This window comes from Rhinopithecus roxellana, chromosome 19 (assembly GCF_007565055.1).
Source record: "Rhinopithecus roxellana isolate Shanxi Qingling chromosome 19, ASM756505v1, whole genome shotgun sequence".
Taxonomy (NCBI): Eukaryota; Metazoa; Chordata; class Mammalia; order Primates; family Cercopithecidae; genus Rhinopithecus; species Rhinopithecus roxellana.
This window is the reverse complement of record NC_044567.1, coordinates 33,727,631-33,755,553: the sequence shown is the minus strand read 5'-3', so window position 1 is coordinate 33,755,553 and position 27,923 is coordinate 33,727,631. Positions and strand designations below refer to the sequence as shown.

The 27,923-nt window shown below is 40.9% G+C and overlaps 1 protein-coding gene across 2 annotated transcripts in view; it reads left to right on the top strand.

Annotated features, from left to right (window-relative positions):
- Positions 1-8,161: 8,161 nt before the first annotated feature.
- The window catches only part of TNRC6C (trinucleotide repeat containing adaptor 6C), a 139,763-nt gene continuing 120,001 nt past the window's right edge, over positions 8,162-27,923 (top strand). Inside the window, exon 1 of one of the 2 annotated variants that reach the window (XM_030923618.1) lies at positions 8,162-8,349. In XM_030923618.1, the coding sequence (XP_030779478.1) occupies positions 8,219-8,349 (131 nt within the window). In that variant the 5' untranslated portion in view covers positions 8,162-8,218. The remainder of the gene's footprint in view (positions 8,350-27,923) is intronic. The other variant, XM_010381911.2, reaches the window with a different exon arrangement.

Sequence of the window (27,923 nt, the reverse complement as noted above, 5' to 3'; positions counted from 1 at the left end):
TCTTTCTTCCATTTAATTCAGCTACTTCCTATTCAATCTCAAATCTCAGTTGGAAAGCAATTTCCCTCACTTGACCCATTTTTCTTCTGCATTATATCTTTCTTCTGGTTCTTCAACACAAAAAGTTTGAAGGAATGGAGTGTTGTAAACCCTTAAAGACTTGTAAGCAGATTCAGACACCTGGTTTGGGATAAGCATATTTCATTATTTGGCTTTCTAGTTGGAAGGATAACAATTTTACTTCTTTAGGTTTTGTTTTGTTTCTTGGTTCTTTTTGAGACAAGTCTCGCTGTTGCCCAGGCTGGAGTGCAGTGGTGGAATCACAGCTCATTGTAGCCTCAACCTCTCAGGCTCAAGCAGTCCTCCCACCTCAGCTTCCTAAGTAGCTGGGACCACAGGCATGCACCATCATGCCTGGCTAATTTTTAAAATTGTTTTTGTAAAGACAGGGTCTTCCTGTGTTGCTGGGATTTTAAGTGTGAGCAACCTCACCTGGCTGCCTCTTTACTTTGATAGCACAATTTTCAGGAGAGAGATCTGTTAAATGACTGAGATTGGTATAGAGGCATATGGGTATAGACCAAGCTTGCCCAGCCTGCGTCCCGGGATAGCTTTGAATGCAGCCCAACACAAATTCGTAAACTTTCTTAAAATACTATGAGGTGTGTGTGTGTGTGTGTGTGTGTTTTTAAGCTCATCAGTTATCATTAATGTTAGTGTATTTTGTGTGTGGCCCAAGACAATTCTTATTCTTCTGGTGTGGCCCAGAGAGGTCAAAAGATTGGACACCCCGGTATAAATAAAAGCAGTTAGTCGGCCCAGCCTGGGCAACACAGCAAGACCCTTGTCTTTTAAAACATGAAAAAATTAGCTGAGCATGGTGGCACATACCTGTAGTCCTAGCTACTCAGGAGGCTGAGGTGGGAGGATCACTTGAGCTCTGGAGTTCAAGGTTACAGTGAGCTATGATCCTGCCACTACATTTTGGCATGGGTGATAGCGAGACCTTGTCTCAAAAACAAAAGAGAAAAAAGTAGGTGGGGGTTATAAAATTCTTGTTCTAGTAACATGGGCAATTTAAAGATGTTACAATTTTAGTAAAGATGTATGAAATAAGCCTCACATATCCATATTGTAAAATGTCTATCTGAGACCCAAGTCTGTTGAATTTTTTCTCTAAATTAATCTATTAGTGGTATCATTAACACATCCATTAGTTACAGGTGTCTTGTGATAACATTTGTTTCACACCTTGGATGATAGAGTGCATGAATTGGTTTCTGTCTTTGCCAGATCAAATTCTAAATTTCCTAAAATAGCTCACATCAAACCAGTCTCCTTTATGAATCCTTCTCTGACTTCTCTCATGGTAAACTTTCTCTTCTCTATTCACTCCTTTGGTCATCTCATTCAGTCCTGTGACATTAAATACCACATATACACTGAAGACACCAGCCTAGACTGCTCCCCAGACTCAATATTTGCATATGCAGTTGCCTGTCCCACAACTTGATGACTGTTTAATGGGCATTTCCACTGAACAGATCCAGAACTACACTCCTTTTCTTGCCCCAAAATAACCTCAGCAGGTTATTTTGTCTTCACTGGTGAATTCTGTCAAAAATAGAACTAATACCAAGCCTTCACAAACATTTCCAGAAATTATCATCTGCTCTGCTTGCATTCCTTCCCACTTAATGAAAAGCACTGCCTTCCTTCCAGTTGCTCCGCTCAAAAACTTTGGAGTCCCCAGTGACTTCCCTCTTTCACTCCATGAATTTTTCACTCTAGGAATTTTCACTTTCATCTAAATCATCTTTTGTCGGCATAAAGTTGTTTATGGTACCTACCTCAGTTGCTGTAAAATCAGCAGTCATGTCCCCTCTTTCATTCCCCCGCCAAAAAAAAGTAAGAGGGAGAGATGGAGTCTTGCTGTGTTGCCCAGGCTGCCCTTGAACTCCTAGGCTTGGGAGATCCTCCCACCTTAACCTCATGAGTAGCTGAGACCACAGGCACCTGCCACTGCACTCTGCTTGTGTGTGTTTTTGGTTCGTTTCATTTTAGGTTTATATTACCATTGTTATTCAATGTTATGTGTAGTCAAGGTGATAATAGATTAGCAACAACAGTGCTATTAACAGGTATTATGTCTTGTTTCTCTGCTATGTTTCCAAGAACAAATCTTAACTCATTGAGTCTGTTCAAAATTGACAGTTCTGTAGAGTTTACCGAGGAGAAAACAGAGACCTAAAGAGGCAGTGTGACTTGCCCAAGATAGGTAGTCCTGGGTTCAAACCCAGGTCTTGCAGAAAACTAATTAATTCCGTGCTTTTTGTCATAGGTAAATGAGCAAGGGAAAAGACAGTTTGCAAAACAATTTGGTAAACATCTTTAAAATGAATCTTTCTAGTAATCAAAGAAAGAAATAAACCAGATTAAAAAAGAAACAGTTGAGTAGACTTAAATATGATACTGAGAATGATGAGAAAAGAAATTTATTTAAGTCTCAGATATGGGGAAAAAAAAATTCTTCCCTGCATCTTTTGCTGGTGGCTGTGAAAACAGGTGTAAATACATTCAGGTGGTGAAAATAATAATGCACATCAAAAGAATCAAATACTTGATTACCCTTGGGAGGTTTTTTTTTTTTAGCATCTGTATTAAGGTTTTTTTTCTGATATACATTGAACTGCACCTATTTAAAGTATAACATTCGGCTGGGCGCGGTGGCCCAAGCCTGTAATCCCAGCACTTTGGGAGCCCGAGACAGGCCGATCACGAGGTCAGGAGATCGAGACCATCCTGGCTAACATGGTGAAACCCCGTCTCTACTAAAAAATACAAAAAAACTAGGCGGGCGAGGTGGTGGGCACCTGTAGTCCCAGCTACTTGGGAGGCTGAGGCAGGAGAGTGGCGTAAACCTGGGAGGCGGAGCTTGCAGTGAGCCGAGATTGCACCACTGCACTCCAGCCTGGGCAACAGAGCGAGACTCTGTCTCAAAACAAAAAACAACAAAATGTGTCATTCTTGTAGGAAGGTAATCATTTCTTAAATATTATTTAATCAAACCTTTTTCTTTTATGGGTAAAATCTGATCTTTCGAAAATACGAAATAGCATTGTGATTATGAGACTTTTGGACATCATGTAAGAGTTAAGGTTCAACAACAAAAATGGAAACCAGTTTACGGTTGCCATCTTTTACTCTTGCCACCTAAAACTTGAATAAAAACCACCACGATATACTTTTATCATTACTTTATGAAATAAAGAACATTCTCATGCAAAGAAGTGGAAAGGACACCATCTTATAGGAGAATCCTATAAACTGAGTAAATGCATCTTTAGGAAAAATGTAGTTTGTCTTTATTTTTCTCAGTCTGTGGTGTTATAAAACTTTCTCAACTGATCATGGTCTCAAGAGTGAGTTTTCAACTCTGGGCTAGATTTCTAGGAACACCACTTATTAGCTAGGTGACTTTGGGTTAGTTTTTACTTTCTCTGAGCCTTTGTTTGCTCAGCTAGAAGAAATGAATAATAATGTATACTATTACAGGATTATTGTAAGAATTAAATGAGATAACATGTAAGTTTCTCACATAGTAGGCTCATATTGTCTTCCTTATATTCAGCCCTGCATAATCTGTTTCTCACTATCACACATTTGCTCTGTAATTACATATTTGTGTGTATGTTTCTGTAATTTCAAAGAAGTGAGTCAAGTCTAGAGTGGTACTATTTTAACCCTATCATAACATGACTATAGGAATCACTTTGGTATGATTTATAAGGTGGGCGAGGGAGGTTGTTTTGCCCTGAAAACATCTGCAAATGCTGGCATATAAAATTGAGCAAAAGATGTGCGATAGAGATTGAATTGATGTTCTTCGTGAAGACTATTAGGATTTGTTCTTGTGATGATCAGATTGTCAGTTCAGTTTACTATATTTCACACAGGGTAGCCCCAGTTAGGGTTCCAGAAATGCTTATAAATTTGTCTCCTGTGGTATTAATGTGATGATGTTGGATTCTTCATCGCTGAAGTCAGCTATTCAGGTAAAACTTTATTTGGTAAGATCAGATACCTAAGCAATATGTAGTCACTAAGTCACTTTATTTTTTTTTTTTTTTTTTTTTTTTTTTTTTTTTTTTTGGAGAACGGAGTCTTGCTCTGTCGCCCGGGCTGGAGTGCAGTGGCCGGATCTCAGCTCACTGCAAGCTCCGCCTCCCAGGTTTACGCCATTCTCCTGCCTCAGCCTCCCGAGTAGCTGGGACTACAGGCGCCCGCCACTTCACCCGGCTAATTTTTTGTATTTTTAGTAGAGATGGGGTTTCACCGTGTTAGCCAGGATGGTCTCCATCTCCTGACCTCGTGATCCGCCCGTCTCGGCCTCCCAAAGTGCTGGGATTACAGGCTTGAGCCACCGCGCCCGGCCTAAGTCACTTTATAAATAAAACTTGGGGCCAAGCACGGTGGCTCACGCCTGTAATCCCAGCACTTTGGGAGGCCAAGGTGGGTGGATCCCCTGAGGTCAGGAGTTTGAGATCAGCCTAACCAATATGGTGAAACCCCATCTGTACTCAAAATGCAAAAATCAGCTGGGCGTGGTGGCAGGCTCTTGTAATCCATCCCAGCTACTCGGGAGGCTGAGGCGGAGAATCACTTGAATCCAGGTGGTGGAGGTTGCAGTGATCCAAGATCACACCATTGCACTCCACCTTGGGCGACAAGAGCAAGACTCTGTCTCAGGAAAAAAAAAAAACAAAAAAACCTGATTTTCCCCCATTTTATAGGTATGCTAAAGAGGAAAAACATAGAATGTTTAATATGTTACTACTTATGTACAAATTGTATGACTCATTATATGATAAATGTTTCCAGATGGTATTTATTTTATGGTACTTAGACTTTCTAACCTTTATAATGATTACTATATATACATTTCATTTTCCTACTAGATTATAAACTCCTTGAAAGAAGGATTCGTGTTTAGTTTATCTTTTCATAAAACTTAGCTATGTGTATTGATTTATGCATATGCATTTAATAAATATAGCTTGATTAAATAACTAAATCTTCATATGTAGTAATTTCTATTTTGACTTCTGCAGTTTATCAATTGTCTCTTCAAAGTTTGATGAGATAGGAGTGATGGGGAAAATATGAAAAGCGTTAATGTATCATTTTCACTTCCACTAGTATCTTTGCTAGACCCCTAATCTCCAGTAGTTGTAAAGCTTTGAGTTATGAAAAGGAACTCCTTGTCTCTGAAATGGTAGATATTTTTTATGATATGTTGCAAAACAAAAAGACAACTTTTTAGTTCAAAAGGAAACCAGCATTTATTAAGGCCTAGCTATGTGCCAGGATAGGAACTTTTAAGGAGTCCAAGATCCCTTTGAGAATTCAGAAAACCTAAATAAAACAAGAAAGACATTTTAATTATAAAAGAATTATCTCCAAAAAGTTTCTTCTCCTTTTCAACCTTTCATGCTTTTAATATTTACTATGTAAATTGCCTAAGAACTTAAAAAGGGGGATAGCTTTTCAATTTATTTTATGAAACTAACATACCAAAGACACGAAAAATGGTAGGCAAATATCTAACTTTAGATTTTTGTCACATTAGTGTATGTGAGACTCTTAAAATAATTTACCAGAAAGTGTAATTCATCAGTATCATATTTTTTCTTTAAAACCTCTTTCTTTTTTTTTTTTTTTTTTTTGAGAGGGAGTCTCGCTCTGTCCCCCAGGCTAGAGTGCAGTGGTGCGATCTTGGCTCACTGCAAGCTCCGCCACCCGAGTTCACACCATTCTCCTGCCTCAGCCTCCCGAATAGCTGGAACTACAGGTGCCCGCCATCATGCCTGGCTAATTTTTTGTATTTTTAGTAGAGATGAGGTTTCACCGTGTTAGCCAGGATGGTCTCGATCTCCTGACCTTGTGATCCGCCCGCCTTGACCTCCCAAAGTGTTGGGATTACAGGCATGAGCCCCTGCACCTGGCCTAAAACCTCTTTCTAAAGAGAATTTGAGGCAAATGCAACAGCATATTAAAACAATAGAATAGTAAAAAGTAAGGCTTATCTTTAGAATGCAGAGAACTCTACTCATATTCCTCCACAGTTATAGATGAAGGAAGTAAACTCATAAGATTATCTCACTTGCTACCTGTAAAGTCATATAGTAAAACTCAGTATTATTTTGCATGTCTGCTTCTGACTAAAACAGACTAGCCAGTGTCAGACCAACCCTGCTGCCAAGAACTAAAATGCTTAGGTAAATAATAAAAAGCAACTATTTGAAGGTATTGGAAGCTACTAGGGCATTGAAGACTTTGAAGCCAAGATCCCAGAGAGAAGGGAGGTCTAAAGAGGCCAAATAAACATTTGGTGCCACATGACCCCTCAGAAGCATTTGCCAGCTTCAGTGCTAGGACTGAAAACCTGAACAAGCAGCTAAGTAGAGTTTTCAATAGACGTCGGAGGCTGGGGTCACAAAAACGGGAGTTCAGGGATGACAGACCCTGGTAAGCATCCCAGGCTTTTGGGTGGAACCACCCCTGTTACCCCCTAAAAACCCCAACTTTTTACCCTAGGTGTATGGTGAACCTAGAAACTTTTCTGAAATCCAGCCCTCACAAAACACAAAAACTTAGTTTTGAATTGGCTGAAATAGCTTAAAGTCTTTCACCCCTGCTCTTAAATGCTTGTCAGAAGCAAAACTAAATCCTCTCTAGAGGAAGGTAACATTCACAGCCTCAGCTTATCTCCACAATTTTGTGCATGCAAGATTAACATTCAGTCAAAAACTAGGCGTATAAAAAGACAGGCGGTAAGGTTACCCACAGGAGAGCTAGATATTAGGGTTATCAGACATGGACCTTAATGTAATGTTGATGAATATGTTTAGTAAATTAAGTGACAAATGGAGGGTTTCAGAAAAAACTGGACACTATAAAAAAAGTTAAATGGAAATTCTGAAATTGAAAAGTACAATATAGGGTGACAATAGTTTACAATAATCTATTGTATATTTTAAAATAGCTGGAAGAGAAGAATTTGAATTTTTTAACATAAAGACATTTAAGGCAATGGATATCCCATTTACACTGATTTGATCCTTACAAATCATATGAATGTACTAAATTATCACATGTATCCTGAAAATATATGTATCTGTTATGTATCAATTAAAAATTAAAAATAAGAACTTTTAAAAGTACAGTAACAAATTAGGAATTAAACAGGAGGGTTTAATAGTATTCTTAGCTGAAGAAGAAATTAGTAAACTAGAAGATAGATCAGAAGACAATGTCCATACCAAAGCACAGAGAGACAAAAGAATGGAAAATGAAAATAAAAATGTGTAAGAGACAAATGGGACACTGTTAAAAGTCTAAAATGCTTACAGTTGGAATCTCAGAAGGAGAGGAGAAAGAATAGATCAGAAGCAGTAGTAAAAGACATAATGACTTGAGAATTTTCCAAAACTAATACAAACTTGCATATTTGAGAATCACCATAGCTCTAAGCAGAATCAATACCAAAATACAAAAATAAGGGGAAAAGAGAGGAAAAATTGCCAAAACAAAGAAAATCTTAAAATCAGCCAAAGTAGGAAAAAGATACATTACCTTCAAAGGAGGACAATAAAGACTGACAGTCTACTTTGTGAAGAAATGGAAATCAAAATACAGTGGAATGATGGCTTCAAAGTGTTGTAAGAAAATAACTGCCAATCTAGAAATCTGTATGAAGCAAAAATGTCTTTCAAAAATGAAGTGAGAATATAGATATTTTCAGACAGACAAAAATTTGAGAGAGTTTATCATCAGCAGATCCACACTAGAAGTACTGTGAAGAGGTAAAAGGAAAATTATCCCAACTGGAAGCATGGAGATGCGGGAAGGAGTAAAGAGCACTGGAAAGGATAGATAGACGAATACATCTAAAGTAATGTGAACTGTGTAAAACAGTAAAAATATTGATAGGTGCAGCAAACCACCATGGCACACGTTTACCTATGTAACAAACCTGCACATGTACCTGGAATTTAAAAATTTTTAAAGTAAAAATAATAAATGGCAACAGCAACCCAGAAAGCTGGAAGAGAGTTCTGATGGGGGAAAAACACAGGTTATTTTTCCTCGGCTCTCACTCTACAGCAGTGATCATCACAGAGGACTTCTTTGACCAAATGTGTGGATTTCTCCCCACATGCCAAGCAAGCAGTCAGTTCTGCAGTGGACACCAGCGGGGTCTCTCAATGCAGAAGACTTCTGTGACCAAACATGTGAGGGTTTCTTGCCACACATCAAACGAGCAAGGAGTTCTGCTGTGGACGTCAGGTGGGTACCCTCCAATTCCATTTTAACATTATCTACCTGGAGATAACTCACATCCCACAGGTTGAAGACTCAGTCTCCAAGACTGTCCCTCCTTGAGACACTATTTGCAAGTCTGGGCCTCCAGAACTTCTGACCCACTAGCTTCAAGTTGAGATTCCCACCACCCCTCTTTGGGTTCAGTTAATTTGCTAGAGTGGCTCACAGAACTCAGGGAAATAATTACGTTTACCAGGTTATTACAAAGGATGTTATGAAGGAAACATGAAGAAATGCCTAGGACACGGTATGGGAGCTGAGTGCTTCCATGCCCTCTCTGGGCCACCACCCTCCTGGCATTTCCACTTGCTCGGGCATTTGGAAGCTCTCCAAACCCAATCCTTTTGGGTTTGTTTTGTTTTGTTTTTTGTTTTTTTGTTTTTGGAGGCAGAGTCTCACTCTGTTGCCCAGACTGGAATGCAGTGGTGCAGTTATGGCTCACTGCAGCCTCAACCTCCTGGACTCAAGCCATCCTCCCACCTCAGCCTCCTGAGTAGCTGGGACTCCAAGCACGTACCATCATGCTAGGTTAATTTTTTAAAAAAAATTTTGTAGAGGTGGGGTCCCACTGTGTCGGCCAAACTAGTCCCACCTTGGCCTTCAAAAGTGCTGGGATTTCGCTTTGGGAGCCACTGCTCCTAGCCCCTTTTGGGTTTTTATGAGAACTTCATTATGCAGGCATCATTGATTAAGCCATTGGCCACGGGTGATCAACTTAACCTGCAGCTCCTCTCCACTCCCTGGAGATTGGAGGGTAGGGCTGAAAATCCTAACCTTCTAATCCTGCCTTGGTGTTTATGGAGACCAGCCCCCAACCTGAAGCTACCAAGAAGCTTCCAGCTTTCAGTCAACTCATTAGCACACAAAATAACATAACTTTGGAGTTTCGAATGATGGTAGGAATTACATGCCGGGAAGCAAGATGGAAGACAAAATATACATTTCACAGTATTACAAAGATAAATATAGTTTAAATGTCTTCAGGTCTTTGTAATTTGTATTAGATTTTAATGAGTCAGAGATAGTAATATCTAGGGTAGTCCTTCTCAGTCACATTTGGTGAGAGAATCACATCTTAATGTCGAAGACAGCAAACTTCAACCTGTGGGTCAAATCTGGCCTGCTAACTATTTTAGTAAATATTGTTTTATTGGTGGAACACCGCCATGCCCGTTAGTTTACATATTGTCTGTGACTGGATTCATGCTACACTGTGGGTCAAATCTGGCCTGCCAACTGTTTTAGTAAAGATTGTTTTATTGGTGGAACACTGCCATGCCTGTTAGTTTACATATTGTCTGACTGGATTCATGCTATACCACCAGAATTGAGTAGCTGCTACAGAGACATTGTGGTCCACAAAGCTTAAATTTATTGTCTAGCCCTTGATAGAAGAGATTTGACAACCCCTAGATGTTGTGGACTGAGTGTATGTGTTCCCCAAAGATTTGTATGTTGAAATTCTAACCTCCAGTGTGATGGTGCTAGGAAGTGGCGCCTTTGGGAAGTATTGAGTCTGTGAAGGTGGAGCCCTCACGAATGGGATGAGTGACACAGAGGTCTTGCTTCTTTCTCTCTACTCTCTGCCATATGGGGACACGGCAAGAAGAATGCCATCTGCAAGCCAGGAAGAGGGTCTTCACCAGAACTTGACCATGATGGCACCCTGGTCTTGGAGGGTCTGCAGAACCCAGCCTCTAGAACGATGAGAAATAAATGTTTGTTGTGTGAGCCACCCGGTGTATGGTATTCTTGTTAGTAGCAGCCAGAACTAAGACATCTGTGCTAAGGCATCTATTATATATTATGAATTAACTTCTTTGCATTTAGAATGCCTTGTAAGAACTGAAAAAATAATAGTCACTCAGAATATTTTCTACAGAACATAATTCTTCATAGAACTTGAGAAAAGTTAACTCTAGAGTAACCACTAAAAGGATAGAAAGAGAATTTATAGTTACCAAGCTAATAGAGGAGAAAGGAAATAGAATAATAAAAACCACTTAGTGTCCAAAAAAAGACAGAAGACAAAAAAGGAACATAGAATAGGAGGAACAAGGCTAGGCACAGTGGCTCATGCCTGTAGTCCCAGCACTTTGGGAGGCTGAGGCAGGTAGATCACCTGAGGTCAGGAGTTCAAGACCAGCCTGGCCAACATGGTAAAACCCCATCTCTACTAAAAATGCAAAAATTAGCTGGTGGCACATGTGGTGGCACATGCCTGTAGTCCCAGCTACTCGGGAGGCTGAGGCAGAGGTTGCAGTGAGCCGAGATTGTGCCACTGCACTCCAGCCTGGGTAACAGAGCAAGATTTCATCTCAAAAACAGAGGAGGGACAAGCTCAAAACAAGTAGTAAGATGGTTAATTTAAATAGTAACAGACAAAATGGACTTTAAGGCCATTTAGAAACAAGGAAATTTTGTAATGAAAAATTAGTCAATCCACAAAGAAATACGTATGCACCTAATAACAGAGCTTCAAAAGACAAAAGTCAACAGAATCAAAAGGACAAAAAGATAGATTCAGTATCCCTCTTTCTTCTTTTTTTTTTTTTTTGAGACAGTCTCGCTCTGTCTGTCGCCCGGGCTGGAGTGCAGTGGCCGGATCTCAGCTCACTGCAAGCTCCGCCTCCCGGATTCACGCCATTCTCCTGCTTCAGCCTCCCGAGTAGCTGGGACTACAGGCGCCCGCCACCTCGCCCAGCTAGTTTTTTGTATTTTTTAGTAGAGACGGGGTTTCACCATGTTAGCCAGGATGGTCTCGATCTCCTGACCTTGTGATCCGCCCGTCTCAGCCTCCCAAAGTGCTGGGATTACAGGCTTGAGCCACTGCACCCGGCCTAGTATCCCTATTTCTTCTATTATACACAAATCAGGCAGAGCAGGATATTTGTTGAATATGGCATAAATGCACAGACCAACTTTCGTGTTATACTTACTGGTAAAACCCTGAAAGCAGTCTTTCACTGTTACTATACCTTATAACCCACCCCTAGAATTTCTGCTTCCCATTCTAGCAACTGAGCTCTGCTGGGATTTGGAGTTCTTGTTTTCCAGTAGAGAATATTACTACCAGAGGACACAGAAAGGTTCCATTGAATTGAAAGATGAGGCTATAACCCATTTGGGACTGTTATACCACTGAACCAACAGGTAGGAAAAGTCACTCTGCTGACTAGAGTGCTTGATTCTGATTACTAAAGCAAAATGGGATAATGCTGTACAATGGGGGCAGGGAGGAGGATGTTTGTAACTCAGGATTCTCTAGAGTGTCGCTTAGTACCTCTTTGCAACATATTAGAGACAAATGAAAAACTGCAGTACTCAAGAAAAGGCAGGTCTGTTGAGGAATCAGATCTTTCAGGAACGAAGGTTTAGGTCACCCTGTCATGTTGAGAACCCTGACTGGCTGAGGTTCTAATTGAGGTCACAGGAAATGTTGGATGCATAGTGAAAGAAGAAAGTTAGGGACACCACCCATGGCTTCATAACCAGGTGCAGAAGCAAGGATTATAGTAACTTCGCATATTTTTTTCTTGTGTCTGTATGTTTATATGTATTAAGTTTCCTTTTCCCCCCTTATTTTATATATAAATTACTGGAAGTTAATTAAACAATTTGATCTTTAGAGAACAGAATATTTAGTGTGACTGTAACTGAATTTTAAGGATTAATTAATATAACTAGTGATTAATAACAATGTCTGTTCGGACCGCAGCTCCTCATTTTGGGGGTAAGGTGAGGACATGTTCGTTTATAGGAAGGTAGCTGCATGTTATTAGGTGGAGTCAGAGTTGTTTTGATACTTCAAATGTAGAGAACATGTATGGAAGCCACGTAGCCAAAGGGGTAGACTATGCCAATTGATCGTTGCTCAGTTCCCAGTTTATGTAAATCCACATCCGTTTATGCCCTGCTTTTGATACAGGAGCTGGGCACTGCAGACATTTCCCTTTGGTGAGCTGGCTTCACTTCAGGCTTTGCCAGTGGAAGCACTGGAGGCACAATGTAAGGAGGATTAGAGGAAAAAAGGGTCTTCCCAGCCAGGCATGGTGGCTCACACCTGTAATCCCAGCATTTTGGGAAACTAAGGCAGGAGGATTGCTTGAACCCAGGAGTTCAAGGCCAGCCTGGGCAACATAGCAAGACCTCGTCAATACTTAAAAAAGAAAAACAGAAATGCCACATGTGGTGGGGCTTGTGTTAGTGCCAGCTACTCCAGAGGCTAAGGTGGGAGGATCGCTTGATTGAGCCCAAAAGATTGAGGCTGCAGTGAGCTGTGATTGCACTACTGCACCCCAGCCTGAGTGACAGATTCTGTCTCAAAAAAAAGACAGCTAGATTTTTTGAGACAGCTAGATTCTGTCTCAAAAAAAAGAAGGGGGGGTATCCCCCTACTCCCCACTTCCAGTGCGCATGCTTTTGGTGCAGCAGTCAGCAGGCTGGCATAGGAAAGCCCTGGCAGTGCTCACCTCAGTGGTGCTTATGAAGCAGCCTCAGCCCACCTGTACCCTCAAGTTTCTCTGCCTCCCCAGTAGGGCCATCGTGTAGACCACCTCTTCCCTGTTCCCTCTTCTAGGTCTTTCTGCTACTCTCTAGCTGTGTGTTCTGTGGCAACCACACCCTCTCCAGTCCTGTGTGGAGGGATCTTCTTCTGAGTTCTTAGCCTCTTTCTTAATGCATACACACACACACACACACACACACACACACCTTTAGCTTGGAGCTATTATAGTAAGTATATCTGCTTTCTGCATTTGCTCCCTCTGGACCCCATAAGGAACTATTCTTAACCCTGTTAAAACAACCACCTTTTACTAGTTAACACATCTTCGAATTAACTCTATCCTGTTCAAGTTATTGATACGGTTTCTGGCTCCTGACTATTCCCTAAGACTTATTGACAACATTACTATTTAATCTTTAACATTGCTGTCTAAAGCTACTCCAGTTAAATGAGACAGGTGTATTCATTTTCTGTTTTTGCGTAACAAATTACCACAAACTTAAGAGGTTTAAAGCATGATCAATGTTACTTCATAGTCCTGCAGGCCAAAAATCTAGCATGACATTACTGGGTGTCTGCTTATGGTATCACAAGGCCAAGGTCAAGGTGTTAGCCAGGCTGAATTCCCATGTGGTTTACTCTGGGGAAGAATCTGTGTTCAAGCTTTCTTGTTGCTGACAGAATTGAGTTTCTTTTGGTTATAGGACTGAGGTCTTTGTTTCCTTGCTAGCTGTCAGAGGAGTTGTTCTCAATTCCTACACCACCCATGTTCCTTGCCTTGTAGCCTCCATCTTTAAAACAGCAAGTACGAGGACAGACGCGGTGGCTCACGCCTGTAATCCCAGCACTTTGGGAGGCCGAGATGGGCAGATCGTGGGGTCAGGAAATCGAGACCATCCTGCCTAACACGGTGAAACCCCATCTCCACTAAAAATAAAAATAAATTAGCCAGGCATGGTGGCGGGCGCCTGTAGTCCCAGCTCCTTGGGAGGCTGAGGCAGGAGAATGGCGTGAACCCAAGAGGCAGAGGTTGCAGTGAGCCAAGATCGCACCACTGCACTCCAGCCTGGGCGACAGAGCGAGACTTTGTCTCAAAAAAAAAACAGCAGCTGTGTTGAATCTGTCTCATACTTTGAACTTCTGACGTCCTCTGACCTCTAAATCCAGATTTAAAGGGTTAATGTGATTAGAACAGCCCCACTTGGATGGATAGACTGTCTTAAGGTCAACTGATTTGGAATTTGAATTACGTCTGCACAGTCCCTGCAAATAGTGCCTGCGTGCATGTTTGATTGAATAACTAGGGGAAGGTACGTGTTCCCCAGGGGCTGGGAATCTTAGGAGGAATCTTAGAATTCTGACTACCAAAACACAAAATAGAAATTAAACCATGTAAAAATGGTTGTTATTTACAGATTGTATACCCAGAAAACCCAAGATGATAAGCTAAAAAATTATTTGATATAATATAGATAAGTCAGTAACTGGACTAGACACTTACCATCAGTAACCTTTCAGGCAATCCACAGGATATTTGATCTAATACATAAAAATCAATTTTTAAAAAAATTATAAAATACCTGGAAATGAGCTTAACATGTACAGGAAATAAATATGAAGAAATGGGCTGGTGCGGTGGCTCACACCTGTAATCCCAGCACTTTGGAAGGCCAAGGCGGGCGGATCACCCAATGTTGGGAGTTTGAGACCATCCTGACCAACATGGAGAAACCCCATCTCTACTAAAAGTACAAAAGTAGCCGGGCATGGTGGCACATGCCTATAATCCCAGCTACGCGGGAGGCTGAGGCAGGAGAACGGCTTGAACCCGGAGACAGGTTGCAGTGAGCCGAGATTGCGCCATTGCACTCCAGCCTAAACAAGAGTGAAACTCCATCTCAAAAAAAAACCAAAAGAAATGACAATTTCACAGAAAGAAGCAAAAAAATAAATGGAGAGATGTTCTCAAATAGGAAAATTAATTCTTATAGAGCTTTCAGTTCAATTAAAAAGTATGTTTAAAGCAATTTAATTTTTACAAAACATATTTTTTTTTTTTGAAACATGACAGTATGGTTGTAAATTTTACCTGGAAGGATAGAAGAATAAGTACTTTTAAAAATATAATGAAAGGAACCTAGTGGTAGCAGATAACCAAAATTTTATGTAACTGGAATAATTTAAATAGTGTCATTGTGGCGGAAGCATGCAGTTATTAATGGAGCAGAGTGGTCTTCGGGCCTATCTGTTATACATGAATTTGATGTATGAAGAGCCATTGTCACAAATGAGCAGAGACAGAAAGGATCATTTAGTCCTGGTGCACTAAATGACTCCCAGGCAATGTTACAGAAAAAAAGGTAGATCCTAGTGTCTGCCACACACCAAAATAAACTTTAAATGAAGTATCATCTGTATTATAGAAAATTTTTAAAGAAATCTAGAAAATAAAAATAGCTAATTTGAATAGTTTCTATACATACAAGTAAAATCTCATGAAAATTTTTTGTAGAATTTGAGTAGCGTTTAAAACTTGGCGAATGCCAAAAATAAAAAGCAGACAAAAACTGGGGGAAATGTTTACAGCAACATGATTAAAGGTTAATCTGTTTAACATGTATAAACTTAATAAATTTATTATGAAAAAGCCCACTAAGAACTGAAGAGATGGGCCAGGATATATAGACAGGTAATGTACAGAAAATGAAATTCATGTGGGATAACAAATATGGGGAAATATGTTCATTAATAGTCAAAGAATTGTAAATTAAGGCCATTGAAATACTTTTTCTATCAGATTAGCAAGGATTAAAAATTATAATACTCAGTGCTTATGAGAGTGTTGTGAAATAAGCACACTTGTGTTCAGCTAATAAAACTACAGATTATTAAAATGCTTTTGGAAGCAGTTTTGTAATGAAACCCTTAATTATACCCTTTTGTTTTAGGAAGTCTGTTTTTGGAAATCTCTCCTAAGACAATAATCAGAAATACAGAACAAACTGGGATAATCACCAATACAGAACAAATATAAACATAGGGGATTAGTGGTAAAAAACAGTGTAAAAAGGAAACACCTAAATAAGCAGGGGGGAATCAAGTAAATTATGGTCCATCAACACAAAATATTTTGTTGTCATTACAAATTATATTTGTGGAGTTTTTTTGTTGTTTGTTTGTTTGTTTTTTGGAGACAGAGTCTCACTGTGTCGCACAGGCTGGAGTGCAGTGGCGCGAGCACCATCTCAGCTCACTGCAACCTCCGCCTCCCAGGTTCAAGCAATTCTTCTGCTTCACCCTCCCGAGTAGCTGGGATGACAGGCACACACCACCATGCCAGGCTAAGTTTTGTATTTTTAGTAGAGATGGGGTTTCACCATGTTGGTCAGGCTGGTCTCGAACTCCAGACCTCAAGTTATCCGCCCATCTTGGCCTCTCAAAGTGCTGGGATTATAGATGTGAGCCACCGCCCCCGGCCTGAAGTAAGCATTCTTTAAGAGTGTAAATTAAGATGGTGGTCAACTGTGTACTAGCAGTACTGTGCCAATTAGAAATATTTATCAGCTATGGCCAGGCACGGTGGCTCATGCCTGAAATCCCAGCACTTTGGGAGGCCAAGGCAGGAGGATTGCTTTAGGCCAGGAGTTTGAGACCAGCCTGGCAACAGGGTGAGACTCCGTCTCAAAAAAAAAAAAAAAAAAAAAAAAATGAGACTTTGTCTCTACAAAAAAATTAAAAAACTAAAAAACTTAGTTGGGTGTAGTGTTGTCATGCTTGTGGTCCCACCTACTCAGGAGGCTGAGGTGGGAGCATCACTTGAGCCCAGGAGGTTGAGTGAACTATGATAGCACCACTGCACTCCAGCCTGGGTAGCAGAGTGAGACCCTATCTCTTTATACACACTCAAATACATACACACACACACACGCACACACACATATTTTCCAGCTATTTATTCTTCCATTGCATCTTCTTCCCAGCATCAGAATGTCTTCTCTACACACACACGCGCGCACACACAGACACACAAATTTTCCAGCTATTTATTCTTTCATTGCATCTTCTTCCCAGCATTAGAATGTCTTCTCTTCATCTGCCCATCTGTGAATCTGTTCTCCCAGAAGATTGTTCCTGTACTTTAATGATTCCCCCCGTTAAAAACTCACAGCTTCCATTTTTGCTTTTCTCTTCTTTTATCTGAGCATAGTTAGAGTCCACAAAAGTTTGGTTATAATTAGCATTTTTACCACCAGGGGCTATTATTTGTATTTCAAACAGTTTTTCCGATTTTAAAACTGCTTCAGTGGAATTTGAAACTACGCAGTTGTTTCTTTCAGTGTTGAACGTCGTTCTTTGGGTGCTAAATGTTTAAATTCTATTTTACGGTACATGTACCTAGAAATGAAGAACAGTTAGTGGGGAAAATAACATTAATGTTCAAGGAGACTTTTTATACTTTACCTGAGAGATGCAAGGGTATATAGATTTAAAATGTAAGAGTCATGTTCTGGATCATCTTCAAGTAGTTGTGTTTGCTGCCATTTTCTAAAATGTAAGCTCCACGAAAGCAGGGACCTAGAACACCATGTGGCACATATAGTACACTCTTAATAAATATGTATTGAATGAAAGATTGAATTTTCACCTGGTAGAAGTATCTACAACTAGAAGTCATGAGTATGTAGACTTCAGATCATCTGAATTTCTTGGAATTTGTGTCACTTAACACAGTGTTACTTTGTTGCCTTAAAGTGGCAGTTTTGAAGAAGGGAGGGACCAACCCCTTGGCGGGCCTTTGGAAGGATGGACTTTTGTTTAGGGATGTCACGTGATTCATGGTGGGCACAATGGCATTTAGTGGGTAGGAGCCAGAGATCCTAGGTATTCTGTGCCTGGACCTACTCCCATACAAGAAAGACTGTTAGTGCATCTGTTATGACTTCCGAATTTCCCTCCGGATATAATGTAGGTGAAAAATTTTCTGAAGCTCAGAACCTATTTTGTATGTATACAATTTTTTGTGCTGTGGTAATATAAGCTGAGTTTCTGGAAACTCGGGAAAGCAACTGTCATATACATTCAGGGAAGGTTGTACTTTGGGGCTTGCTCAGTAGTTAACTCATCATTTGGGAAATCTCTTCGCCTGCTAATCAGTGCCAGTCATGGAATTTGAGTTGCAATGCCAATTTTATTTTCTTCATTGCACATAGGAAATTACTTATGAAAAACTGAAATTACTTTGTTTATTTACCTGTGTTTGTGTTTGTTTACCCACTGTAAGCTCTTGATAATAGGGATCTTACGTATCTTGTCACTAGATATCCTTACACCTAAAATCAAGCCTGGCACATTGTGTGGCCAGTTATTAATAAATGATGCCTGCCGGGCGCAGTGGCTCACGCCTGTAATCCCAGCACTTTGGGAGGCCGAGGTGGGCGGATCATGAGGTCAGGAGATCGAGACCATCCTGGCTAACACGGTGAAACCCCGTCTCTACTAAAAATACAAAAAAATTAGCCAGACGTGGTGGCGGGCGCCTGTAGTCCCAGCTACTCGGGAGGCTGAGGCAAGAGAATGGCGTGAACCCGGGAGGCAGAGCTTGCAGTGAGCCGAGATCGTGCCACTGCACTCCAGCCTGGGCAACAGAGCGAGACTCCGTCTCAAAAAAAAAAAAAAATTAAAAAATAATAAAATAAATAAATGATGCCCAAATAATGGACAGATGTTTGAATGAGTGAATCATCCCCTTGGGCCTGATCTTTAAATGCTGTTGTTGCTTAAGCCCCTATCTCAGGCCCTCTTTCCTGTATACTCTTAAACTCCCTTCCTACCTGATCTCAGCTATAACCCTCACTTTGATTTATATTTCTGCATTGACATCTCCTGAAATTTTTCTCCACTCTGAATCTTTCCTCTGAACTCTGGAATTTTACATTCAGCTCCCTTCCCCAGTTTAATGTTTCAAGCATCTCAAACTCAACGTGTCCTTCTCCAGTGTTTATCTTAGTGAATGGTGCCACCATACACTTAGTCACACTGGTGAAAAGCCTACGGATTGTTCTTGACACCTCCCTCTCACTTATGCCCATATCCAATTCATCACCCAGTTCTGTTCATTTTATCTTCTGAATAGTGTTCAAGCTTGCTTTGCATCCCCAGATCTAAACGACCAAGTCTAAACTCTTGTATTGATTGTAGTACCCTTATGCATTGGTTTCCCCCAGTCCGCTTTTCTCTTCTTGTAAGCTATTCCACATAGGAGCCAGAATGAGCTCATAAATAACTGATTGTTATTCCCTTGCTTAAAATTCTTCATTGGCTTCCCATTGCTCTGAAGATAAAGAAAAAAAAGTTTAACCTAAGTCTACCCCACCAGACTGGGTCTAGCCATTTCTTTCATTGCTCTGCAGCCTTTAGGCCCCCCATCATCTTGCCATTTCTCAGACATCCTGTGTGCCTTCCCACTGGAGAGCTTTCATGCATGTTGTCCCCTGCTGTGCCACCAGGTCTCCTTCAGGACTTAGCTCACTTTCATAGGAAATCTTCTGTGACCTCCCGACCAGCCAGAATCCTTCCTCTTAAGTGCTCTCATAGCACCCTGCACTTCTTATTAGCATGCTGTAATTAATGTATTATGAAGGGAATTGTCGGCCGGGCGCGGTGGCTCACGCCTGTAATCCCAGCACTTTGGGAGGCCAAGACGGGCGGATCACAAGGTCAGGAGATCGAGACCATCCTGGCTAACACGGTGAAACCCTGTCTCTACTAAAAAATACAAAAAGCTAGCCGGGCGAAGTGGCGGGCGCCTGTAGTCCCAGCTACTGGGGAGGCTGAGGCAGGAGAATGGCATAAACCCAGGAGGCAGAGCTTGCAGTGAGCTGAGATCTGGCCACTGCACTCCAGCCTGGGCGACGGAGCGAGACTCCGTCGCAAAAAAATAAAAAAAAAAGAAAGAAGGAAATTGCCTGTCTTTCCCATAGAATTAAGTTTTTATTTAATTCATTAAGTGTAGGTATGGCCGCAATATAATGTCTATCTATATTATCACCATAAAGAATGGCCTATTAGCAACTATAACAATTTGTCTTCCATTATCTAATTGTTTTTTACTCAGTAATTTCATAGGGTCGATGAGTTTGATTTGTTACTTCAGGGGCACATTGTATTTCATTTGTTCTAAGAAGCACATTTTTCCCATTTTTAACATTTCTGAAATTGACATGCATCTTACAGTCAATGGCGTATGTATCATGGTATAATTGGCAGCATTTTTGTTTCTTAGTGATGCATAAAATAATGGTGCATCTTATATTCGAAGGTAGATTAGGTATAAAAGTTGATATTTTGTAACAAATTCATTCTGTAAGGGTTACCAGGATGTATGTTGCTTGTTATTCTGTAGAAGTGTTAATAGGATTTTTCTGTAGCTGTAGCAGGTAACTGATGATATCTTGATCCCTTGAAGAAGTTCTGGCTAAAATCATTTTCATCATATGCCTGTAGAGACAAATCTCAGGTGCTTGATTTTTGTATTGTTTGTTCAAGTCACACGCAAACCCAAATTTGTATGCGTATCTGTTTTATTTTAGAAAAATTATTTATTATCTATGTGTAGAGGTGGGCAGGCCATCTGTTGGTTCCAGAGATGGTTAACTAACCAACCCCCTGAATGCATTCTCCCCACATCTTCATTTTGAAAGAAGTTTTAGATGGGCACATTTAGAGACATTTTCCCCAGCCTTCCTTGTGTCTCGATATGGGCAAGTTCTGGTCACTTGAATGTTAACAGAAATAATACATAAACTTCCAGGGCATGAACCAAAAAGGAAGTAATTTGCTCTTCAATTCCTCTTTTCCTTCCTCTAGTGAATAAAACAAACTTGGAATGAGGATGCTTGGCCAGCCTCTCTGGACTGCAGGGAAGAAACATCTTGAGCATGTTGTATTTTGGGGTCTCTTTGTTATAGCGGCTTTGCTTTTACTCTAATATATATCTAAGAAATTGTTTGATTATGCTCTTCAATTTCCAAAAAATGAAGTCAACCTTACCATCAGTTCATTGTAAGTTTGAAGCATACGGTGTCACTTTTGGACCACAATGAAGAATATGTGCTCTTTAGGGATACAGTGTGGTATAGTAGATGCAACGTATGCTTGGAACTCAGTCTGACCTCAGTTGACTGACGACGGCTCTGTGGCTGTGTCACTTACTGTTTGTGTCTGTACACAGAGGTCCTCTGAGCTTCATCCTCTGATCCTCTCCTTGAAGATGTAGATGATAACTGTCTCAACAAGATCTTTTTGAGGAGCGAATGAAATCATCTATTTGAAAGACCTTACAAGCCCGGTGCTGAGTAAATGACAGCTCTTGCTACCGCTACCATTAGTTTTTCCAAAGACGATCACTTCACACTATCTGCTGCCCTAATATCTTTGCAGTTGGAACTTGGTATTTATGGAGGATTGTTTGATTTTCTAAGTTTTATCTTAAGCTTAAGCAAAACCACTGGAAACCTTCACACTTGGACTGTGTTGCCTTGGCCCCCCCCAGAGAATTGCTGACTTTTTGCAAATTCCGTGAGGTTTCCCATGGTGCTTTTTGGCTATCAAGAGGCTGCAAAAGATGATTTAATAAAGCCTACCCTTGCACACACATGCTAGCACAAAGAAGAAGCTGTCTAGAGATGACTACGTCGCCTGTGTGAGGTACCCACTAAAATAACTTATTTTTAGACCTGAATGGTAGGGAAACTTTTTCTTCCCTTATAGAACAGGTATGTGTTCTTATGGCTAATGAGAATCCTTAAAGGACAGAGAGAGGAATTGAATCAAATAGTAAAATAATTTGGCAAATTTTAGGTTACCTCTGAGTACGTGTTAATCTGTTAGTAGATGTGGTTCCATTAAAGTCTTGGAGGAGGTAAACTCTACACTTATTTTTATTTTTATTTTATTTTATTTTATTTTATTTTATTTTATTTTTTTGAGATGGAGTCTCACTCTGTTGCCCAGGCTGGAGTGCAATGGCACGATCTTGGCTCACTGCAACCTCTGCTTCCTAGGTTCAAGCGATTCTCCTGCCTCAGCTTCCTGAGTAGCTGGGATTACAGGCACCCACCATCATGCCTGACTAATTTTTGTATTTTTAGTAGGGATGGGGTTTCACCAGTATGGTCAGGCTGGTTTCGAATTCCTGACCTCAGGTGATCCACCTGCCTCTGCCTCCCAAAGTGCTGAGATTATAGGCGTGAGCCACCGCGTCCGGCCCTATCACTTTTTTTCATTTTAAAAGAAATCAGAAAGCCTAAAGGTGGCAATTAGCAGTACATTGACTTTATGAGAGTAATAGGAAACATTTGCTTCTTGAGATTGGTATATGAACATAATATTAGATTTACAGTTCATACCAATTTTATGCTTTGAATTTTAGTTTTTGATTTAAGATAGTAATTTCCAGGAAGTTGTTTAAGGGACAGAAACAATGAGCTATAACTAATAAATACTAGTTAGTTTACGAAGTATGGGACTATGCAGCTCACAGTCTCAAATGTGATCTCAATTTGCTCCAGTAATCAATATACTGCTTTGTTTTAATGAATGACTAAAGACTAAACTTAATTAGAACACTTTTTTTTTTTTTATGAGGTAGTTCCCTTAGGATCTCTATCTAAATTTCTGCAGGGTGTGGGCAGCATCTGAACCTGTTGTGTGTTTGGAAACAGAAAATTAAAGTGTTTTTCTGTTAATTGATATTTTTCAGGTAAATTTTCTTCATCATTTATGAAATTTAAGTTTTTACATTTCACATTTTTAATGTGAAATATCAACAAGCTTCTTTTTTTTTTTTTTTTTTTTTTTTTTTTTGAGGCAGAGTCTCACTCTGTCGCCGGGGCTGGAGTGCAGTGGCCAGATCTCAGCTCACTGCAAGCTCCGCCTCCCGGGTTTACGCCATTCTCCTGCCTCAGCCTCCCGAGTAGCTGGGACTACAGGTGCCCGCCACTTCGCCCGGCTAGTTTTTGTATTTTTAGTAGAGACGGGGTTTCACCGTGTTAGCCAGGATGGTCTCGATCTCCTGACCTCGTGATCCGCCCGTCTCGGCCTCCCAAAGTGCTGGGATTACAGGCTTGAGCCACCGCGCCCGGCCCTCAACAAGCTTCTTAGTACCTGTGGGGGTTTTTTCCTGCAGCAATATAATCAGTCACTTTTTTTTCTACTTTGTTTCATTATAGAAACTATTGGCAGGGCACCGTATCTCCCCCCTGTAATCCCAGCACTTTAGGAGGCTGAGGTGGGTGGATCACCTGAGGTCAGGAGTTTGAGCCCAACCTGGCCAACATGGTGAAACCCTTTATCTACTGAAAATACAAAAATTAACCGGGCATTGTGGTGCATGCCTGTAATCCCAGCTACTCAGGAAGCTGAGGCAGGAGAATCGCTTGAACCCAGCAGGCAAAGGTTGCAGTGAGCCGAGATTGTGTCATTGCACTCCAGCCTGGGTGACAGATTGAGACTGTATTTAAAAAAAAAAAGAAAGAAACTATTTAGGTAGACATTCATGTCCTTTATCAACTTACTACTCCATTGTAAACCGCTGAAACTCCTGTTATCCTCACATGCAAACCCTGGGCTTCACAGATTTTTCTGGATCAAGGGAATGGGTAGATGGTGGTATCATCTCTTTTTATATTTGATTTTTCTCTTGTGCAGATTGTCATCAAACTATTTCTGCCCAGGTCTTGTATGCTCACCTGCTCTCCCAAATTAAAATCCAACTTTGAACACAAGTTAGTTTAATGGCTCCTGAAACTGAATCCACACAGTTAACAGTCCTTTTAGTTCACAGAATTGCAAAACATTTGAATAGAAAGCCACCCCGGGGATCACCTGCAGTCCAGTTCTCATACAGTTCTCATATTGATAACTGCCCCAGGGTCCATTTCATCACTTCAGTGACTGACCAACGCTTATATGGTGCTGGGACTTTGTCGTTTCTTTTTTTTTTTGAGACAGAGTCTCGCTCTGTCGCCAAGGCTGGAGTGCAGTGGCGCAATCTCAGCTCACTGCAAGCTCCGCCTCCCGGGTTCACGCCATTTTCCTGCCTCAGCCTCCCAAGTAGCTGGGACTACAGGCGCCCGCCACACACCTGGCTTAATTTTTTTGTATTTCAGTAGAGACGGGGTTTCACCGTGTTAACCAGAATGGTCTCAATCTCCTGACCTTGTGATCCACCCACCTCGGCCTCCCAAAGTGCTGGGATTACAGGTGTGAGCCACCACGCCCAGCTGTCCTTTCTTTTTTGTAATTATGAAGGAGAACCTTTTCTAAACTTGCCCAAATAATGCCACAAGTTTCAGAACACAGAAATACCATGGAGTTTAAAAAAAAAAGGGTAAGTGCCAAATTCAAGCAAAAATAATTACTTCACTCCATCTGTCAGGGTTGATATTTCAGGTCTTTGTGCTATTTATTAAATACAGCTTGTCATTTTATACTTTGATGTAATTTTTTCATTTAGGCACATCTGTGAATTTTATTTATTGATTGATGTGACAGTATTTAAAAGTCTCCAGTTTATTGCTAGGATTGAAATAAGCCCTAATTTATGGGCTCCTCCATCAGCCAAGAGAGAGAAACCATACAGTTATGTGAACAGGGAAAGTTGACTGTCAAGAATTGTTAACTGTAACAGGATTAGAATAATGAGGGATTGGCTAGTCAGAATAAAAAAAGCCTTAGAGGATTCAGGAATAGCAGATATAAGGAGACCCCTGCCCCCAGCCTGAGGTGGAACATCCAGTGAGAGATGACAGCCATGGCTCACAAGGTGGCAGAGAAGTCGCTGTGATGCTGTGTTGATGGAACTTGAAAGCAGTTCATGGGAAGGCATCTCACCAGAGGCACTGTGCTACAAAACTGCCTGTGCAGGGGTGGCGACATGGCTGGAGTGTGCCTGCAGGATCCTGCCAGGGAACTCTCTAGCCAGGAGGCAGAACTCTTCTCCTGCTGTGTCTCTCTAGTGCCCTGTACTGAAAAGGTTGAATGTCATGCCAGCTGGCAAAGGAAAAATAGTTAAAGGTCACAGATCCATTTTCACAGAGCAGGCAAAAAGCAGAGTTTGGCACTGAGAGGCAATAAATCTCCACCTCCAAACTCCTTAGTAGTTAGGCAATAAATCTCCACCTCCAAACTCCTTAGTAGTTTTTTTGGGAAAAGCATTATGCTTATCAGTGGTTACAGAATACGTGTTCCTAGGATTTCTTCCAAACAATGCAATCCTGAGCATTATTAATAACCACTCTGTAACACATAGGCCAGGATGTACCAGCAAGGACTACTCTATCTGAGAGACTGGTTGGAGATTTTCTTCTGTTATTTTAGCACATTTAAAGTACACACATACACACACACACACACACACACACACATGTCATTATGTAATTTACTGTGAAAGTGGAGTGCTATTAAAATTACACTCATTTTCTGACTTAATTTGAGGTGACTTTAAACTCAGAAATGAAGAAAAGGTTTTCACAACATGGTACTTAAAACTCCCATACTTCTAGCGTGGGCAACACAGCAAGACACCATCTCCACAAAAAATTTAAAAATTAGCCAGGCGTGGTGACGTGCGCCTGTAGTCCCAGCTACACAGGATTCTGAGGTGAGAGGGTTGCTCGAGCCCAGGAGTTCGAGGCTGCGGCAAGCTATGATCACATCCCTGCACTTTAACCTGGGAGAAAGAGCGAGACCCTGTCTCACAAACAGCAATCCTCCCATATTTGTAATGGACATGTTAATATAGCAACGCTAAAGTTAGTGGTAAAGTGTTTACTGAACCTACTTAAAGACAAATCATAATCAAATAATGCTGCAGCCAGTCAGTGCTTACTGAGTAAGCCTAGGTTTAAATAGATTGTTGATAAACTGCATTATCAGGATTCCTTGGTTACAGACAGTGGGAAGCAACTGTATACAAATTTAAGGGGGAAAAAAGGAGGAACATTTGGAAGGATGTGATAACAGATGACAAAATTGAAGGACAAGCTGAAAAACTAGGACACAACCCGTGCAGCCTAGATAATCCAGGTAGCAGGCACTGATGACAGGTTTTGTAGGGCAGTCAGTGCAGTGAATCCACTCCAGCTGTCTGCCACTTTAATTCAGAGTTCCTATTCCAAGATGTGTCTTGATTAGCCTAGTATGAGTCTCATGCCCACCCCTTGGTCAGGGGAGGGCAAGGCACTGAGATACCAGGCTGCAAAAACAGCTTTTTCCTGGACTCAAAAGGCATACCTCACGGACACTTAGTTTTTCTCTCCATTTCTTAGTTCCCTACTTTGGTGTTGGCTTCATTTGGTTACAGTAACTTCCAGCCCTCTGATTCTGTTTGGTTCACATCCAGTGTCATCCCTGAATCTGAGCACTGTGGCCCAGGGGACGCTGTGCCCTTCTATTAGTCAGACACAAAATGCATCCCTGGAGTCACTGCCCCTAAGTCCACAGATTGTAGGTAAAAGGAAAATCAGGATATTTTCCTATTTTCAGTGGCCAGACAAGAAGCACTGTAAGATGTTTAAAAGGTGAGAGGCAAGAGACACTGCTTCTTAAGAAGTTCAGTCAGTTCAGGCTGCAGTAACTCCATACTGGGCTGCTGGGCTTTGTCTTGTTTCATTTTAGCCATGATAGTGAGTCCTGAGAATTAAATCCTGGGCTGAAGTCTGTATTAACTCTAAAATGAAAATAATATCAGGATTCCTTTGAAATACCTGAGACCAACTGATTTTGTCATACCTCTCTTCGATCTCTGTGATTCTTCACCATCCTTCCAAAGTATATGTCCCTGCTGTCATCTCTTCCTAACTAGTAATCAAATCCCAGTGCTGCTCTGAAGTTTCCTCATCCTTTTCTCCAGATCTTTCCCCCGAGCCTTAGGGTGCATGGTCCTCTGGTTAACAGAGACCTTTATCTTTAGCCCTGCACCCTCCTCAATGCCCCCAACACATACTGTCTTCACTTCATTGAAACCACTTCTCATCAGACCGGGAATCAGGGTGGAGGGGAGACATGAGGGAAGGATTCAATATTCTCCTGAACCCTTCCCACCATAACCATTTGTAATTTTTTTAAATTTTGTTTTCTGTCATTCCTTGTATTCACTTTTTAAAAGTTTACTTGTAGTACCATTCACTCTCTGGTGTACAGTTACGTGAGTTTTAACAAATGCATACAACCATATAACCATCATCATGTGAAGATGCAGAATAATTCCGCCGCCCAACGAAACAACTCCCTTGCACTGCCCCTTTGTAGCCAGTCCCTTCCTCCCCCCGACAGTTGCTGGTCTATTTTCAGTTATTACAATTTTGCCTTTTCCAGATTATTATATAAATGGACCCTACGCAACATAGCCTTTTGAGTTTGGCTGCTTACATTTAGTATCTGTTATATCCAAGTATAGTTTTCTTCGAGTTTATCTTGTTTGGTATTCACAGAGCTTTCTGAATTTATAAATTTATGTATTTTTTTTCTTCACTGATGTTCCTTCTCCACCTCTGGGCCTCCAGTGACATGAATGTTGGGTCTTTTAGAATTATCCCTCAGGTCCCCGAGGCTCTGTTCATTTTTTTAGTCTCTTTGTTTTCCAGATTCAGTAATCTTTATTTCTCTGTTAAGTTCACATACTCTTTCCTCTTTCATGTCCATTCTTCTCTTGAGCCTATCCAATGATGTTTTAAATGCAGATGTTTTAGTTTTTTAGTTCTAAATTTTTATTTGTTTACTCAAGTGTATTTATCTTTATTTGCCTCCTGGAGCATAGTTATAATAACTGCTTTGAAACCATTGTCTGATAATTCCAAAACTTGGGTCATCTGGCCATTGACGTCTGTCATCTTTTGCCCTGATTGTTGGCTACAAAGTCTGGTTCTTTGTATGAGGAGATATTTTGGACTTTATCCTGGACGTTTTGAATATGTCAGATAGACTCTTAGTACTATCAGACTCCTCTAGAAAACGCTGGTTTGTTGTATTG